Below are 17,686 nucleotides of genomic sequence, written 5' to 3' on the forward strand. Positions count from 1 at the left end.
TAAAGCATACATTTTTGAAGCTATATTCAATCTGAACTGCACCTGAGTTTTTTAAACAACCAGATGATAAGTTATGATATATAAATATATATATATATACAATCTATATATATATATATATATATATATATATATATTACACATACATACACAATCCAATTTAGCACAAAAGAACATGTGCTTGGGATTATTCTTAAATCCATGGTAGAAAGGTGTGTGAAAAATCAGGGCAGCGTATCTCTTTTGCTTAAAGAACACACCACCCAGATTAACAAACCGTAACCCTGTCCCCTTTCTGTTTTTGTATATATAAAGGTCTGTTAACTTCTATTATATTCAGTGTGAACTTGAAAAATGTAGAATATAGTACTACGAAAGTATTTGTTCCAATTCCCCAGTTCTTCACTCACCTTTCTGCCGTGGATTTAAGTATTATAATATATATATATATATATATATATATATATATATATATATATATATTTATATATATATATATGTATATATAGTGTTATTTACTTTCTACATTATGGCATTTTTATGGGCTCCTTTTGTTAGGTGGATTCTGTTTTAACAGAATATATTTCACAGTCATATATATATATATATATATATATATATATATATATATATATATATATATATATACATATATAATTAATTAACACGTACATGCACACAAAAGTGTTAATGTTACTTAAAATAAAGTGTTAATGTTACTTAAAATATATAACACAAAAGTCGGATACTTGAAGTTTGATTTTGAACCACTTAAATACAATTTTTTTCTTGCAGGGGCCTCATATGGATAGCACCAGGTTTGCCAGACAGCACCAGGCTGCCAAAGCCCCTGACCCTCTTTTCCTGGAGCACAAGTGTCCTCACTGCAGCTTCACCAGCACTGTGCCCATTGAGGTGGCGTCCCATGTCCGGACTCACACTCTCGAAGCTTTCTACCGGTGTCTCTTCTGCCCCAAAGAGAGCGGAGCAAAGAATGACCTGGTGAAGCATATGAGGGTCCACACTAAAGAGAAACCTTTCTCGTGTCAGTATTGCCCTTCACACTTTGCTCAGGCTTGTCACCTCAAGGAACACATAAGAAGGCACACTGGTGAAAAGCCTTTCGCTTGCAAATTATGCTCCTACCAGTCAGCTCAAAGGTCTGGGTTAATGAAACATATACGCAGGCATCATCAGCAATAAAAGTAAGGAGTAGCTTCTGTAAATAGATTTTTTCACACGAATAAAATCCAGCATTAAGGAAGTCAAATGTTAAAATCAAGCCATCTTTCCAAGCATTGTTTTATAATGACACTTGTTTTTTTTATTTATAATCCAGCATAGTTGTTTTCTAATCCAGGTTTATGTCTTCTCACTATTTGTTTCTTATAAGAGATAGAGTTTTAAAGAAACCAACACATGCCTGTCGACTCCTAAAACTGATTGACAAATGCATTGTGTATATGTATTGTGATAAATTTACAAAGTATTGTATTTCTCTAATCCAAGTGGGTTAGATTTTATAGGAAGGATGTTCCAGGTAACAAACTTTTGTAATTCATCCCAAAGCACTATGTATGTACTCTTGTGTTTATAGATGTTAAAAATGGATGAACCAAGAAATATATGTAGTATGCATTTACATTGTGACTACTGAACCACTTAAATGCAATTTTTGTTTTACAGGGGCCTCATATGAGTATCACCAGAGGCACTAGTCAGGGAAGAGTGAGAGTGGCCGATCCATTTATCAAGATACACAAATGTCCGCACTGTACGTTTACTGGCACCGTGCCCATTGAGGTGTCTTCTCATATCCGGAGCCACAGTGGTGAAAATTTCTATGTGTGCCTCTTTTGTCCCAAGAAGTTTGTGGAAAAGAGCCAGCTGGTACGACACATGCGAGTTCACACCGGAGAGAAGCCTTTCTCGTGTCACTTTTGTTCTTCGCAGTTTACCCAAGCAGTTCATCTCAAGGAACATGAAAGAACGCACACTGGCGAGAAGCCTTTTGCTTGCCCGTTTTGTTCTTACCAGTCTGCTCAAAGGTCTGGGTTAAGTTATCACATAAGGAGGCATCATCAGCATTGAAAGTGAGAAGCTTCAGTTAACTGGTTTGTATTTGACTTTAACAGTATCCAACATTTATGAGAAAGGAAGGAAAGTTGGGAGAATCAGATTTTGTTTACCCAAATACTAGTATGTACATGCCTGTGCATTTTTATTGTTATTTATGGTAACTTGAATAAATTATTGTTTTATAACTCAATCATGGATGTTACTATGTTCAGACTATCCATTTTTTATAACTACCAAGTTTTAAGAAAAACTCACCTGTTCAACTTTCGAATTTGAAAATACAGACTACTTTCTGAGAAAACAGTAATAAATTTTAAATAATTATAGATTGGAAAAAAAAGAAACATCAGCCTAGCTGGCAAGCAACAGAAAGCATTGTAAGACAATAGGCATGTTTTACAACACTTTCCGTAGCTTGCAGTTTGAATTTTTAATTTACAGAATGCCCATTTTACAGTGAAGTTTTGTAGACATGATGGAAAGCGAACACCTACAAGAACAGTGGAATCAGTGCTGTAGGCTGCTGTCATTGTCCACCATTGGTAGAGTATTGTAGTATCACATATCTCAAATGCAAATTTCAAAATTCCTACCAAATGTGAGAAATTTGCAAAATGGGCTATTGCCAGTAGAGAAGCGTTGGTAATTGAAGTACTGAAAATAGCACAGGTGATGTCTTTTTGCATAAAAAAAAGTTTTTGCTAAGGCTCTTCCCTTTTTATCATTTACGTGATATTTGTAGCAGGTAGTCTCCATACTTTTTTCTAATGTATGTACTGAAGTTGTGGCATGTTTGGTTTAATTATTTCCTGTAATTCACATTTCTTGTGTAATGTATGAAATTATGTTCCAATCAATAAGGCTTTTAGTCATGTGTAGTTTATTTGTTTCCCTCACTTAGTAGCATCAGTTTGACCTTATTTAACAGATATGTAAGGAGGAGCACAGCACAAAATGGGGATGAAATTTACAAGGAGGATACTCTTGAATTGCATCAGAAGTCAAATTAACAAAACTTTGGGCCAAAACCAACTGCTGTAGTTGGATGAGCTATGGGTATGTATTTACTGGTTCTGCATATGTACAGCTCACTCAGAGTCGGCCCTTGAACTTGTACAACAGCCCCAACAGACATTTGGTGCAGTGCCTCCCAATGACAAGTTTTGCTGGTTTGTTGGAATTTTTGTAGAATGTAATCTTACAAATGTAAGGAACATATGGTAGTTTTTTGTTGGTTACTATCTGTTAAGATGTTTGACTCTGTAATCCCTTTGCAATCTTTGGTGTTTAAGAAAATAAAAAAAATCTCAAGAAAAGTGTTTCACTGATTAAGATCCTGATGTGGAAGGAACTTTCATTTCAGATGCATGCTGTCTTGTTAAAGGACCTTCTTGCTGTAGTTAAGGCATAGAGAACCTCTCAGAGTGAGTTTGGATTCTGAGGAAGATTGATGCTATTTCCTTGATTAAACAATTGCAGTCTGAATCCTACCTGAATTGTGGGAAAATAACCCTCTTATGGTGCAGGAAAGCAAGAAAAGCATTTTATCACTTGAAAATTTTGTGTTCCTTGTTTGACTGTTGTCTTCTCTGTGATATAAAAATGTATTTGTAAGGGATAGGTTGGAATACACTGGGAAGTTTAATTCCTATTTAATCTTCTAAGAGGTGATATCTATCAACAAACTGATGACCATAGGGCTAACTGCCTCTTCAGTTTTCTTCAGAAGGATTTAACCTTGGGTTTAGGGCAATAGTAGTACATTCAAACTAATCTAATGTATAAGATTCACAGCCATTGTTTCGCAGTGACACAAAACAGTGAATCTATCATGGCACAAAACAGTGATTCTATCATCATGTATATTTACCACCATTTCCATAGCCCATACGATTCAATTTACTTAGTGCATTTCAAATAAACATGAACAAACCCATTTTATATATAATTACACCTTTGCAACAGTACCTGTGCGAGTTGCATAGGTTTATGACAATACGTACCGAATTTAGTGACTGGCATTGTTAAGCATTATGCAGTATAATAATCTTTTGGATTATTGGACCACTGAAGAGAGTTTGTGCCTTGCAGGTGCTTCCATGGGGTAACCCCAGTGGATTTCAAAGTCAGGGAACAAGAATAGCCAGCGAAGGTGCCGAGAGGCTCAAGTGCCCAAACCATGAATGCAGTTTCACAACCACCAGTCTTTCAGAAATGTCTCCTCACATCAACTCGCACACAGGAGAGAAATTCTACCCTTGTGTCTTCTGTCCAAACCAGTATGCTGTGTGGGATGACCTCACCGTGCACTTGACAACTCATGGTAAAAGGGGGACTTACAAATGTCCTTATTGCTCCTTACAGTTCAGCTACAGAGGCCATTTGAAGGAACATGAGAGAATGCACACTGGTTAAAAGCTCTTTCCATGTAACTTGTGTACTTACAAGTCATCTCGAAAGTCCACTTTAACCAGACATATTCACTGACACTACAGTAAGAAATGAGTGTTGGTATTTTTTGTCATCTTTGGCATTTGTTTGCTTCATGCAAACTAGCAAACTATTACGTAGCGTCTTTTTCTTGCCAGTCATTCATTTGTTTTTTCTTTTTGGAGGTATTGTTATTGCTCTTAATTTAATTTTAGATCTTTTAATTATCTCCTGGAAGAATGATGGCAGTGAATAATGCAGTCAATTATTTTTTTATATTTAATTAAAAAATGATTTGATATTTTGATTATATGGCTATCAGTCATTTCTGGTATGTTTTTGATTAATAGCAGCATCTCAGGAAGTCTCTTAGAATGTTTATGTAATCAACTGCATTTAATGAAATAAAAATGTTTAGCCCTATTCTCTGTAATCTGAATATCCTTACTTACTGTCACATTTTATTAGTTCTTTGTTGCCGGTGAGTGCGAATAAAATAAACTTGCTCAATCTCAGTCTTTGTATTCTGAATATCCTCACAGGGTACTGTACTGTCATATTTTGCAAGGCTCTTGTTGCCGATACGTAATTGCTCATAGTAGGTATACGAGTTTGATTGTTCTTTATGCTCCTGATAACACATGTTTTATGGCAATTTTTTAAGTAATGTTTATATGCTTCATCATGATTGAATTAATAAGCACAATTACAGACACCACCCCACTTACGAACGAGGTCTGTTCTGGACGGCTGTTCAAATGGTAAATTGTTTGCAAGTGGTTACACTACTGTACTCTTCACGCCACTTAAGTACAGTAAGATATTAAGTCAATACAATACGTACTGGAGGTTTTTTCACCCCGAAACACAATTCACTGTGCATAAAGTACTGTATGAATAGGTGTGCAGAACAGAATTTTAATGGTCCATATCAACTTGTGAAATAACAGCAAAGGTGACCAAAATGCCACTTTGGTACTCGCTGGGATTTGTCCTCATGTTTGGCATGTATAGTTTCAAATGCAAGTCATTGTGGTTTTTATTTTTTCAGTGCCTTGGATCCTATAAATCAAAAAGCCTCTGTTAGCTATCAAGTGAACATAAACCCATACCTCATGTACAGATGCACCAAGTCCCTGCAGGCAGTAGATACATATAAGAAACCAATTCATTCTGTTGTTGTGTCTGAAGCAACTCCTGTGTTGTGTTAAAATGATCCTGGACTTTTTCATGGTGCAATATTCTATATACAGGTGTTCCTAAATGATAAATTTTTCATCAATTTGTACTTTTCATAACTAACAAACCTGAGGTTTTTATGGAAGGGGAGTTTCTCAAGTGCTTCGCTGGAGTCCGGTTAAAAATGTCACATGGTTTTAGTGACAATGGGAGATAACCAACACGGAAAGAGGTAGGCCAAGTACTTACTGCCCTTTTTTCACAAAGTAGCCAGATTTTTATTGACTTCCTGTCCATTTTACCCCCGTGGCATTCTGGTTTTTAATTTTCTTCTTTGTTTGTGTGATTCTGTGTTATATTGTGCTATCTGGGTGTAGTATTTGCATTTATGAAATGCAAACCCATGTGTTCCGATAATAATTTTAGTGTTGGCACTAAATGAAAACCTTTATCTTTCTTTGGCTGCAGTATACTGTATACAAGTGTTTTTAGTTTTGAATGTCAGAATATTATAATTTTTTACTTCAAGCTTAATGAAATTTGAAGGGGAACAGTCATAGGGCTAGCAACTGCATCCTAACATCATGGTCACCACAAAAGGATGTACAAGGATGTCAATAGTAAATTGTATAAACATAATATGGAATGGCCCGAGAGACAACTCCAAACTTGGTGTGACGCTGAATGTACAGTTTCCAGTACAGAAAAATTACTATTATTAAATCCAGATTTATTTCATATCGACTCATATCCTTCACTAAGATGTGAAATGCCGTTGCCTGGTTTACTGACTGAGATAGAGTAGATGTAACAAGAATTGCCGAGATTTTATCATTTCTGACAACTTAAGAGGATTTTTGTTTTACAGGCTCACCCTGAGGTTCATATCAGAAATATTGGAGGGCAAGCAACTGAGAGTAGTAAACTGGAACCAGTGGTCAAGTTAAGGTGCCCCTACTGCAGTTATACAGACACCGTTCCAATTGAGATGTCCGGTCATATTCGGACTCACACAGGCGACATTGCCTACCCTTGCATTTTCTGCCCCAAGAGAGACAAGCGGAAGTGTGACCTCATCAAGCACATGAGAGTTCACACTGGGGAGAAGCCTTACAAATGTGGCTTTTGTTCACTGCTGTTTACACAAATGGGCCACCTGAAGACTCACGAAAGACGACACACCGGAGAGAAGCCATTTTCCTGTCATTTATGTTCTTATCAGGCTACGCAAATCTCAGGATTGACTCAGCACATGAAGCGACACCACAAGGAGGATTTGATGTAGATGTTATTGCAAAATGATCTGAGGATATGAAACTAGTGAAGCAAATTCAGACTCAAAAGTTCATAGGATGAAATCTTCCAGTTTTTATTCAAACCTTTTTTTTATGGTGGAAAAAATCTTCAAAAAAAAAATCATTTATTATAGTTCAAGGCTAAATTTATGAAAAATGATGCAGGAAATTTAACCACTAGATGTTGAGTGACATTTAAATTTCAAAACTTATCTTTAGAAAATAAACAAGTGACCATTTTTTGTAACACTATGGTGTATGCCAATACTAATATAAACCCTTATGAGTTTTATGATGGGCCTGAACCATAACTTGTGTCTCTGTGCATCCAGTTTAGTTAGTTTGCGTTTTGTGTGGAGTTCAACCCCACAAAATCAACCATGGAAAGTCATAAAAAATGGCATATATCTCTAGACTGGTTTCCTCAACCCCTCCAAAATACTATGTAAGTTTTACTAATGATATGTATAGAGAGCCTCTTCTATTTTTGAATTTGACGATTTTCCAGTCTGTATGAATATAGACATATATATATATATCATATATATCTATATATAATATATATATATCTAAAATATATTATATATATATGTATATATATATACACACACACTATATATATATATATGTATATATGTATATATGTATATATATATCATATATATATCTATATATATATATATATAATATATATATATATTATATATATATTTAAACCATGCAGGTTTAATTAAATGTATCAGTAAATTGTGACTTTATATTGCCAAACAAATACAGGCAGTCCCCGGTTATTGGCGGGCTCGGTTAATGGCAATTTGGTTTTATGGTACTTGTCTAGTGCCATAAAATTGGTGATTTATGACCCGTTGTAATGGCACCACATCTGGCCAACTTTCGGTTATCAGCACCATAAGGTGCCGATGATAGAATTATGGCACCATATCATACCTAACAAGGTGCCACGAAACGTGGCATCATAAGCGCCATATATCGCAGAGTTTCTGTTAATTGTGGTTTTTGCTTATCAGCACTCCACTGATAACTGGGGAATGCCTGTAATCCCTTATGGGGAGGATGTAAATGATCACTGAAGCTGCTGTAGTTTCTTTAAACAATGTTGAATAGCTTTTTTTTTTGCTTTTTAAGCTTAAAAATTTTCTTTTGCTTTACAGGTCCACCAAGTGGGTAACATTAGAAATACTGAAGATCGAACAGTTGAGAGTCTAAGTGTACCATTTGGCAACACTTCAAAGTGCCCCTATTGCAGCTATACAACCACCGTTCCCATTGATATGTCCAGTCACATTCAGGATCATACAGGTGACAGGGCCTACACTTGCATTTTCTGCCCCAAGAAAGCTCCAAGGAAGCAAAATATGATCGCCCACATGAGAGTTCCTACAGGGGAGAGGCCCTACAAGTGTTTTATTTGTGGTTTGCTGTTTACTCAGCTGAATCATCTCAAGGTTCACGAAAGAAGACACACAGGGGAGAAGCCCTATCAATGCCACACTTGCGCTTTGCAGTTTACTCAGCTGAGTCATCTCAGGACTCATGAAAGACAACACACAGGAGAGAAGCCATATTCTTGTCATTTATGTTCGTATCGGGTAACACAAATAGCAGGGTTGATTCAGCACAAGAAGAAACACCACAAGGAATGCAAGAAGTGAACTGGATTAAGGAATTCCCTTTGAAAGTTTCAGCCCATTACAATCATCATATGCTACGATTTTTTTTAAGTTTATGATGAGCAAATTCTATAAATTTCTAAATACGTACTGGCATGTCTGTTCACATAAATATTACTGTGCTTAAGAATTTGTGCCTTGTTTGCACAGTGACCATGCACAGCTCAAGGTCCAAAAATATTTCCAGCATGTACATTAAATATTGGTTTCACACTATTTTATGTATTGTTTAAATAAATATATTGGTGAGCAAAAAAGAGACACCAAGAAAATATTAGAAATCTTGAAAGATGAAATAGCTTTTTTCCTATCTGAGGAGATGATGACTTTACTGTGCTGGCAAGGAAGTACATACAGGCAAAAGCAGTGTTTAAAGAAAAAGAGTCAGACTACGACGATGTAAAAGATGTGAAAACTAGTGTTCTGAGAGACAGTTGTTAAGTCATGTAAATATTTATTTAGATCGTGAAATGTTGTATGGTCACCCCCAATGCAGTGTGCTTGTGACAACTTTTCAGAAATCTTGTTATTTTCTGTTCCTTTATTGTGGAATATAAACTTTTTATGAGGCTCCTGTAATTTAATTCTAATGCAGTTCTATGAGTGTGTTTTTGTTTTGTGTTAATTAAGAACAAAATCTCAGTGTTAGCATGATAAGTGGACTGTCTTCCAAAAGTGTAGTGCTTCTCTTTTTTACATAAAATTTTGATTTGTGGAGTAACATAAACCCGATTCTATTTTTGGTAATTTCTCTATTATAGTATATCTATTTTACATTCTCTTTCTAATGTCTTTTTTGTCTTTCCTTAGAACTTTCCACATTCAGCACATTAAAGTGGATATCTGTGATTAAATCCTTATAATTGGCAGTCCCACGTTACTGGCGAAGGTACCGTTCCCGGCCGAGCACTGATAACTGAAAATCGCCATTTACCAGAACATCACAATAATTATGGTAAAAAAATGGCGTTTATGATGGCGTAAGCGCTGATAAGCCACTTATCAATGCTGAAAATCTGATTCATGAAGTCGTTAGGAGTTTTGGTTAACGGTGGTATTCACTCATCGGCACACCTCCATTAACAGAACCCCACCGATAACCAAGGACTTGCCTGTAGTTAAAATAACCTATGCATCATCAGATACGTACGTGATAAACTTACTTAAATATAGGTTATCATGCATGTTATCCTTCATCGATGTTGATAACAAATATACTGTACTGAAAGATTGGTAATTGTCGTGTTGAGAATGTTCAGGTTGAGAGCAGCTTTTTTTCTCTCTTTCGTTTTTTGTTTAAGGCTCTATATTATCAAAAAGAGAAATTTGTATGACTAAGGAAAAAATCTAAAGATTCTTATATGTGAGAGTAAGAGTTTTTATTACCTCATCTGATCCAAGAATCTTATTGAAAACCATCGGCTGTTAGGATTTCAGGAATCGTGCACATTTGACAACAATTAGTCTGACAGCATGTTTATTTGTTTGGTAGTTACACTGTGAAATCAGGTGTAGATAAAATATTTTTTTATTGTAACCTGATTACCTCCTAACTCAGACTCGAATCTTAAGTTCAGATTCTTGGTTTTCATAGGAAAACTCATTAGTGTAAAATATTAGGGATTTGAGAAGTTACAATTTCATTGCATGTTACCCATTGTATTTACACTGATGAGACCGCAATCTCTTTCGGTTTGTGCAGGGCAGTGCCCAACAGTATATCTAGTAACCTCACCTCCACCAATCTCTCACCCTATCATTTCTTGGTATTTCATGATAACACAGGATGGCTTTTTTTTTTTTTTTATTTTTTTTTTTTTTTTGCCCCAGTGCATTTGCTTCGGCCGTAAATACCATATACGTACCTCCACATCCACCCATCCTTTTTGCTTTTAGAGAGGGCTTAGGAACAGTTCCTTGTAAATGCAAATGATTTCAGTATTTTTTTTTATTAAGTTTCTTAATGGAAGCTACTGTATTTGAAAAAAGTATATTAGTGCTCAATAGGTGTATGTTCATTCTTGATATTAAGAAATAAAGTTTACAACAGCAAAATATGGCATTTTTCTTACACAGTTATGAAAAGTTCATAATTACAGGTTTATGTTAATTGTACATTATAAAAGAGTTCATTGTGGCAACTGAATATATAGACCACCGGGTAATTTTTTTATGGATTAAATAATTAATTTCTTTACATGCTTAATGAAGTACATTTCATTATTGCTTTTGCTCATTTATCTTTGGGCTGACAGAGATATTATTGCGTCATATTTCCAGTTGCATTAATTGCAGTTGCATTCTCCTGTTGCAGAATACTTGAAGTGAGTGACTTGCATCTCATGTAGTTGTATCAAGTTGCTTACTTCTTATTTCCTGCTTTTAGTGGCTTGATCATTAGGCTTATGGACCAGTTTTCATAGGAAATGGTTATAGTACTAACCTTCTTGAATGCCTTGTTCTATAACAGGATACAACCTTGTGATTCAATATCAAAGAAACCTAGGTTACATTGAAATCCATTTATTGAACCACTTATGGTGATTTTTACTTTCCAGGTGCCTCCTTTCAGAAGGGGGCGAAGGCCCAAGGAAACACCCCAACCTGCAGTGAAGATACTCCAGTGTCCCCACTGCTGGTATACAAATACCATCCCTATTGACATGGCCAGTCACATCCGATCTCACACGGGAGAGGATTTCTTCACGTGCGTCTTTTGTCCCAAGAAACTGGCCCTCAGACATGATGCTCTGAGACACATGCGAGTTCACACTGGAGAAAAGCCTTACAAATGTTGCTTTTGCTCCTTGCAGTTCAACCACCTGGGTCATTGCAAGGAGCATGAGAGGACACACACTGGCGAAAAGCCTTACGCCTGTAGCTTGTGTCCATACCAGGCTACTCAAGCGTCAGGTTTGAATTCACATATAAGACGTCATCATCGGCAGTAAAATGAAAAATGAAGATGTCCTCATTTGCAGTAAAGTGAAAGGCGTGCACTTTTTGTAAAGGCATATTTTTGATGTTGCCTTAATTGTTAATGCAAATGAAGTGTAAATCTAAATAAAGTTCAAAAGGTTAAGATTGAAGCTATATAGTACAGCACAATTTTTTTGTGTTTTCTAGCCTGTGGGGAGAACAATCCTGATGCACATTTTTAAGTCTTAATCAGAGATCAGGTCTGACTAGCTAATGAAAAAATAAACAAAAAAGACTATTTATATTAGTAAGATGGGTGGCTGTCAATTCAGTTGGAGAATGATTTCAAATGATATACAGTAAGTCTTGTAAACCATACCAAAAGGAAAGTTCTGAAAATCAAAATTCTGTCTACAGAAACCAGTGAAGGCTTGACTATCTGAATTTAGATAGTATATAGTTAAGTCATTCAAATCTGAATGATACAGAGCAGGTATTATAGATTTTAGCATTACGTTTATGGGCACTGAACTTTTGCCTGCTTGTAAAAGCAGTGTCAAAATGCTAAAGCAGTTCTTTAATCCATATTCATACTTTTTCCTAAATTGCTTCTTCTCCATGGAGAGTGTCACTATTAGCTTCAAACTGGGGTTTAATATAGTATAGTAGTACATTTACAAAATCTATTTTATGACTATGATAATTACATACCACTGTATTCTATTATATGAAACCTTTCTTTTTTTTTAATCTACAACAGAATGATAGTTGTAAAATTTCTTTCTCTCTATAATAGTGTGTGTATGAATAAATCTTGCATAGTGTATTTTGATTATCCTGATCCAAGTGAACCTAAACATGGATTATAAAATGTCTCAGTTCATTCTCCCAGATTACTTGTTTTTGAGGATTCCTAAGTAAACGTAAGATTTACCATAGAACCTCCGTGAATGATATATCAAAATGTTTTTCATTCATACCAGAACGTCTTTGAATTGTATCAGGGCAACAAAGCGAATGCTTTGCTCATGACTGAAATGGCAGGGCCCAAATAAACCTTGTGATCATGAGCATGTGTCTGTGCATTTGTCTAATCTGTAAACCAATTTTATATTGGTGGTTCTTGGTAGAATTGCTTTGATTTTTTGGCATCATTTTAAGCAATCTTGGGGCTCATAAGATTAGGGAAACTGAATCAGAACATTGTGGGTGTAAGTATGAACATCATTTTGGAGCAATACAAATTCTCTTTACTGATTTTGGAAAGAAACAAAGCCTTGGTGAAAAAAAAATCTATGATAAGTATGTATATATTCTTTACTTTAGAAATGTTGCTTGGATTTGGCATTGTAACTGATTGTCGCAGCTATTATTTATTCAGTTATCAATGATAATTGTAATACTAGTTGTATTAATATATTACAACAGCTTTGACTATTCTATACATATGGAGGTAAAATGTTACAAACTGTCTAAGAAAAATTTTTTGTACAGTGCATAAAAAATTTATACACATTAGGTGAAATGCTATGGGTATTTACTGGAAACCTGATTGTATATCCACAATTTTGTTATTTTCTTCAAAAATATATGCATTATTTACAAGTGTAAGAGAAATCACATTCAATTCCTCGCAACCTCAGTTATAGCTAATGACTTCAGTTCCCACCTGTCTTTTATTGTTTATTACATATAGCTATGTGTTATACGTATAAAGTTGATAGACAGATGCGGTGAACAATGACATTCTTTGAAATAATAGATATCAGCATTAGCTCACACAAAAGCAAAAGCCAATGTTCTTTGTTAAGAAGCATCTACTGTCTCAGAGGTCACATTGACAACACCTGAGTTTGCATGGAAAATTCCTCGAATGTTGTGTCCGTGTGTGCATTTGTTTCTGTGGGCGGAAGCAGTGAGAGATAAGTGTTATTTAAAATAGATTACCTTCCTAACAAGAAGAATATAAAATGTAAAAAAAACTGTATTACGTGTAGATCAGGAATTGTGAAATAAATTATGTGTTATTACACAATTGGTTTTGCACAATGAACTCGTTCACTCAATGACGTAGGAGATCAGGAGTGGTTTTACGAGAATGCTTGTTCGTTTGTACGTCACTTTTTACCTCCACTATATCTTATAAGTTTTGGGACATTATTTGCCCCTGCTTGTCCTTGAAGACGGAGAGCGCGTGACAACCACACAAAACTATTATCATGGACATCAGAGGTGAGAGTTGTTGGAACCTACATTAATGAATTCCTTTTCAGCATCTCGAACTATTTGAGATGACGTGTGAAGTGGCAGAAAACCTTTCTTTCTCATGAGAGATTCGTGAGAAATTATTATCATTCTATTTTTGTGCACTTGTTTGTGAAATGTAGCACTGCCCTCTTCATGAGATTTGTTATTAGTTTGAGAAGTGTGTTAATAAGAATTATTTTTCTTTCTGACAGGAACTCTTTTGAATTGTCACTTTGTCGACCCTGTGAGCCGGATTATTACCTAGTATTAGTAACACTTATGGTGTTTAATGTGTTGAAGAAACTAATTGATTTACTGCATGACTATTCAATTCTGTGGAAATGATATCAGAGTATGGCGAGAAGTGTCCCTTTTATTTTTTGTTATACTTGTGGAAATGGGTCAGTTTGCAGGGATCTTGTTCTAGACAGTCCGTTTTCTGTCTAGCTTTAACTAACTATTTCAGTCTCCCATTTGATTATCTTTCTAACTGTCTGGTGATAGTTAGAATTTTGCTTCTCTTAAAGAAATAAAGTTATTTTTGTAGTTCAGAGTTTAATTCAGTGCCCAAATCAATTTTTGCATTGTTTTGTAAGTTGATTAAAGATTTTCAGATGCCACGTTACAATATCCAGTTTTGTGCCTCCAGTAGGTTTTATATATATATATATATATATATATATATATATATATATATATATATATATATATATATGTGTGATGTGTGTGTGTGTGTGTGTGTGTGTGTGTGTACATTCATCTGTTTGTTCCTTTCTATTCATTCATAATATATATGTGTGTTATTGTCTTCTTTCTTTTTCTGTATATGGACAATTTATTCAGCAACTTTAGACATGACTGTCTTTTATAGGCTTGTCTCCATAAACATACAGCTTTTGTGAATAAAAATGACCCCAGTAAATGGACGTTGTGAATAATAATAATTTTAATAATAATAATTATTTCGTACATTCAGAGAAGTTCTATATTTGTAAATTTCACTAAACTAACCAAACACTGTAGCTCAATGACATCAATGGTGTCTCATACTCTACAAGTCCTGAGTTGAAAGCATTGCTCAGGCCATGATAGATTTCACTGGTACAGGTCTAATATTATGTATTATTATTATTATTATTGCTGCATCAGCCGAGTTGATTTGCACATACAGTGGTACCTCAGGATACAAAATTAATCCGTTCCGAGGCGGCCTTCGTAACCTGGGCTTTTCGTATCTTGAACCGCATTTTACATGTAAATTGCCTAATTTGTTCCAAGCCCTACAAAAACAACCCAGTAAATTTTATAATAAAGCTAAATTGACCAATAAACAATGAAATACAACAATTTGGACCATTCAATACCTAACTTGATATGTACTACTAATATGTACTACATAGTACCTGTAAATAAAGTGTATTAGTGTACATGGTATACAAGAAATACTGTACGTACATACGTATGTATGTAGTAAAATGTGGAACCTTACCTTTCGAGTGAGGCTCTATCTCTGAAAGTGGCGATAGAGAAGGAGGACAAACAGCTAAAAACTTTTAAGTACGTACACTTAACTTCACGAAACACAATAAAAAAAGTCAGGAAACATTAAGACTAAACTTTACAAAAAAAACTTAAAATTAAATTTCTTTTTTTTTTTGTCTTTTTTATTTTTACATTTTTATTTTTTACTTTTTTATACTTTACGTTTTTTTTTTTTTTTTTTTTATACAAAATTTCAATTTCTTCACCACTTTCAACTTTCTGTTTTTTCGTATCACTTGGATCTTCCTGTTTGCTTACCCCTACTAAAGGCCTCTTTAAAAAATAACTATCCAAAGAAGATTGCTTCTGCCTGCTTTTCAAAATGCTCCTGAAACGACTCAGGCAAACGTCATTGAAATGCACATGCATACGACCTGTGTAAGCCTTTTCGGAGTGTCTCTTTTCTACAAATGATTGCACCTTATGAAAAACAGCTAGAGCATCCTTAAATTCTGCCATTGTCATAGAGTCGTCCTCCTCCTCCTCACTGCTGCTAGAGAACTCTTCTTGAACGACATTATGTTGCATGGCCTCCAACTCCTTCAGGTCATCCGTCGTAAGCTCCTCTTGGTGCTCCTCGAGAAGGTCATTGATGTCCTCGTCGACGACCAGCCCCATGGACTTGCCGAGTGCAACGATCTCGTCAAGATCCGGTTGTGAAACAGTTTCAGGATCGTCAACTGTTTCTGAATCTGCACCAGCTTCGCCCATGTCGAATCCCTCGAAGTCTCAGGCGGATATGGCATCAGGCCAGAGTTTCCTCCAAGAGGAATTCAAGGTTCGCCTCGAAACCTCCTGCCAAGCTTGATCGATGAGTCGGATGCATATCACAACATCAAAGTGCTCCTTCCAAAATTCACGCAAGGTGAGGTTTGTGGTATCGGTGATGGAGAAACATCTCTTGAAAAGATGTTTCGTATACAGCTTCTTGAAGTTCGATATCACTTGCTGGTCCATGGGCTGGAGGAGAGGGGTGGTGTTAGGCGGAAGATAAAGAACCTTAATAACAGAATACTCCGCTAGGATATCTTCCTCGAGGCCAGGAGGGTGAGCAGGGACATTGTCCAACAACAGCAGACATTTCAGAGGGAGGCACTTCTCTTCCAAGAATTTCTTCACTGTCGGGCCGAAACACAGTTTTACCCACTCGGTGAACAAAAGTCTCGTTACCCAGGCTTTTGCATTAGCCCTCCACATCACTGGAAGCTTCTCCTTTAGCACTTTGTGGGCCTTGAAAGCTCGAGGAGTCTCTGAATGATACACAAGTAGGGGCTTCACCTTGCAATCCCCACTGGCATTCGAACAAAGTGCGAGTGTAAGCCTGTCTTTCATAGGCTTATGCCTGGGTAGCTTCTTCTCTTCATCCGTGATGTATGCCCGATAAGGCATTTTTTTCCAAAAAAGGCCAGTCTCATCACAGTTGAAGACTTGCTGAGAACTGTAGCCTTTAGTTGATCGTCATCTCGTCGAACGTCTTAATAAAGGCTTCAGCCACTTTCGTGTCCGAGCTGGCTGCCTCCCCATGCCGCACCACCGAATGGATGCCAACCCGTTTCCGGAATTTTTCAAACCACCCATTAGAAGCCTTGAACTCTGGGGATGGCGTCGGTGTCCCTTCTCCTCCGTCGTCTTTGGCCTGGGCAATCAAATCGCCGAAAATAGCGCTGGCCTTGTGGGAGATTGCCGTCTCGGTTATCGTATCGCCAGCGATTTCTTTGTCTTTTATCCAGACAAGAAGCAGCCTCTCCATCTCGTCGTGCACGTGGCTCCTCTTGTTAGACAAAATAGTCACGCCCTTGGAAGGTGTAGCTGCTTTGATGGCTTCCTTCTGCTTATGGATAGTGCCTATCGTCGACAGATTTCGGCTGGATTCCTTAGCGATCACACTCAGCTGCATGCCAGCCTCATATTTTTTTATGATCTCCATCTTCATCTCCATAGAAAGCATCCTCTTCTTTCTGTGAACTTCAGCAACTTTCTTGGGACCCATGACTAAGTTATGTAGTATATGTACTAAAGTTCTCAAACAACACGATAAAGTAGTACAACGAAATTACTAACGAATTTATGTTAATAAACAAAATCGTATAGAACAAATGAATTCCGCGGCAAAAGACGCCTTTACATAGAGCATGATGGGAGAGATGCTGACCAATAGGAGAGCAGGATCTTATGGCGGTGACTAGCATCAGGAACCAATGGGAGAGCAGGAGGACGGTGGCGAGTCTACTCAGTTGGCGGCGCGCGAGTTTTAAAATTGTTATCGGTGGTCCGGGCGAATCTCGGGACTTTACAGCAACAACC

General features: G+C 36.4%; 1 protein-coding gene across 17 annotated transcripts in view; it reads left to right on the forward strand.

Moving 5' to 3' along the window:
• The window catches only part of LOC135205709 (myoneurin-like), a 406,587-nt gene that overhangs the window by 194,704 nt on the left and 194,197 nt on the right, over positions 1-17,686 (forward strand). The window contains exons 6-7 of one of the 17 annotated variants that reach the window (XM_064236725.1): positions 796-1,205; positions 1,687-1,825. The exons of 13 other annotated variants lie outside the window; for them this stretch is intronic. In XM_064236725.1, the coding sequence (XP_064092795.1) occupies positions 796-1,203 (408 nt within the window). In that variant the 3' untranslated portion in view covers positions 1,204-1,205; positions 1,687-1,825. Of the gene's footprint in view, positions 1-795; positions 1,206-1,686; positions 3,351-6,556; positions 6,989-11,232; positions 11,641-17,686 lie in introns of those variants that run through there. 3 more of the 17 variants (XM_064236734.1, XM_064236721.1, XM_064236732.1) reach the window with 3 other exon arrangements.

The sequence above is a fragment of the Macrobrachium nipponense genome, chromosome 24 (assembly GCF_015104395.2).
Source record: "Macrobrachium nipponense isolate FS-2020 chromosome 24, ASM1510439v2, whole genome shotgun sequence".
NCBI classification, from domain to species: domain Eukaryota; kingdom Metazoa; phylum Arthropoda; class Malacostraca; order Decapoda; family Palaemonidae; genus Macrobrachium; species Macrobrachium nipponense.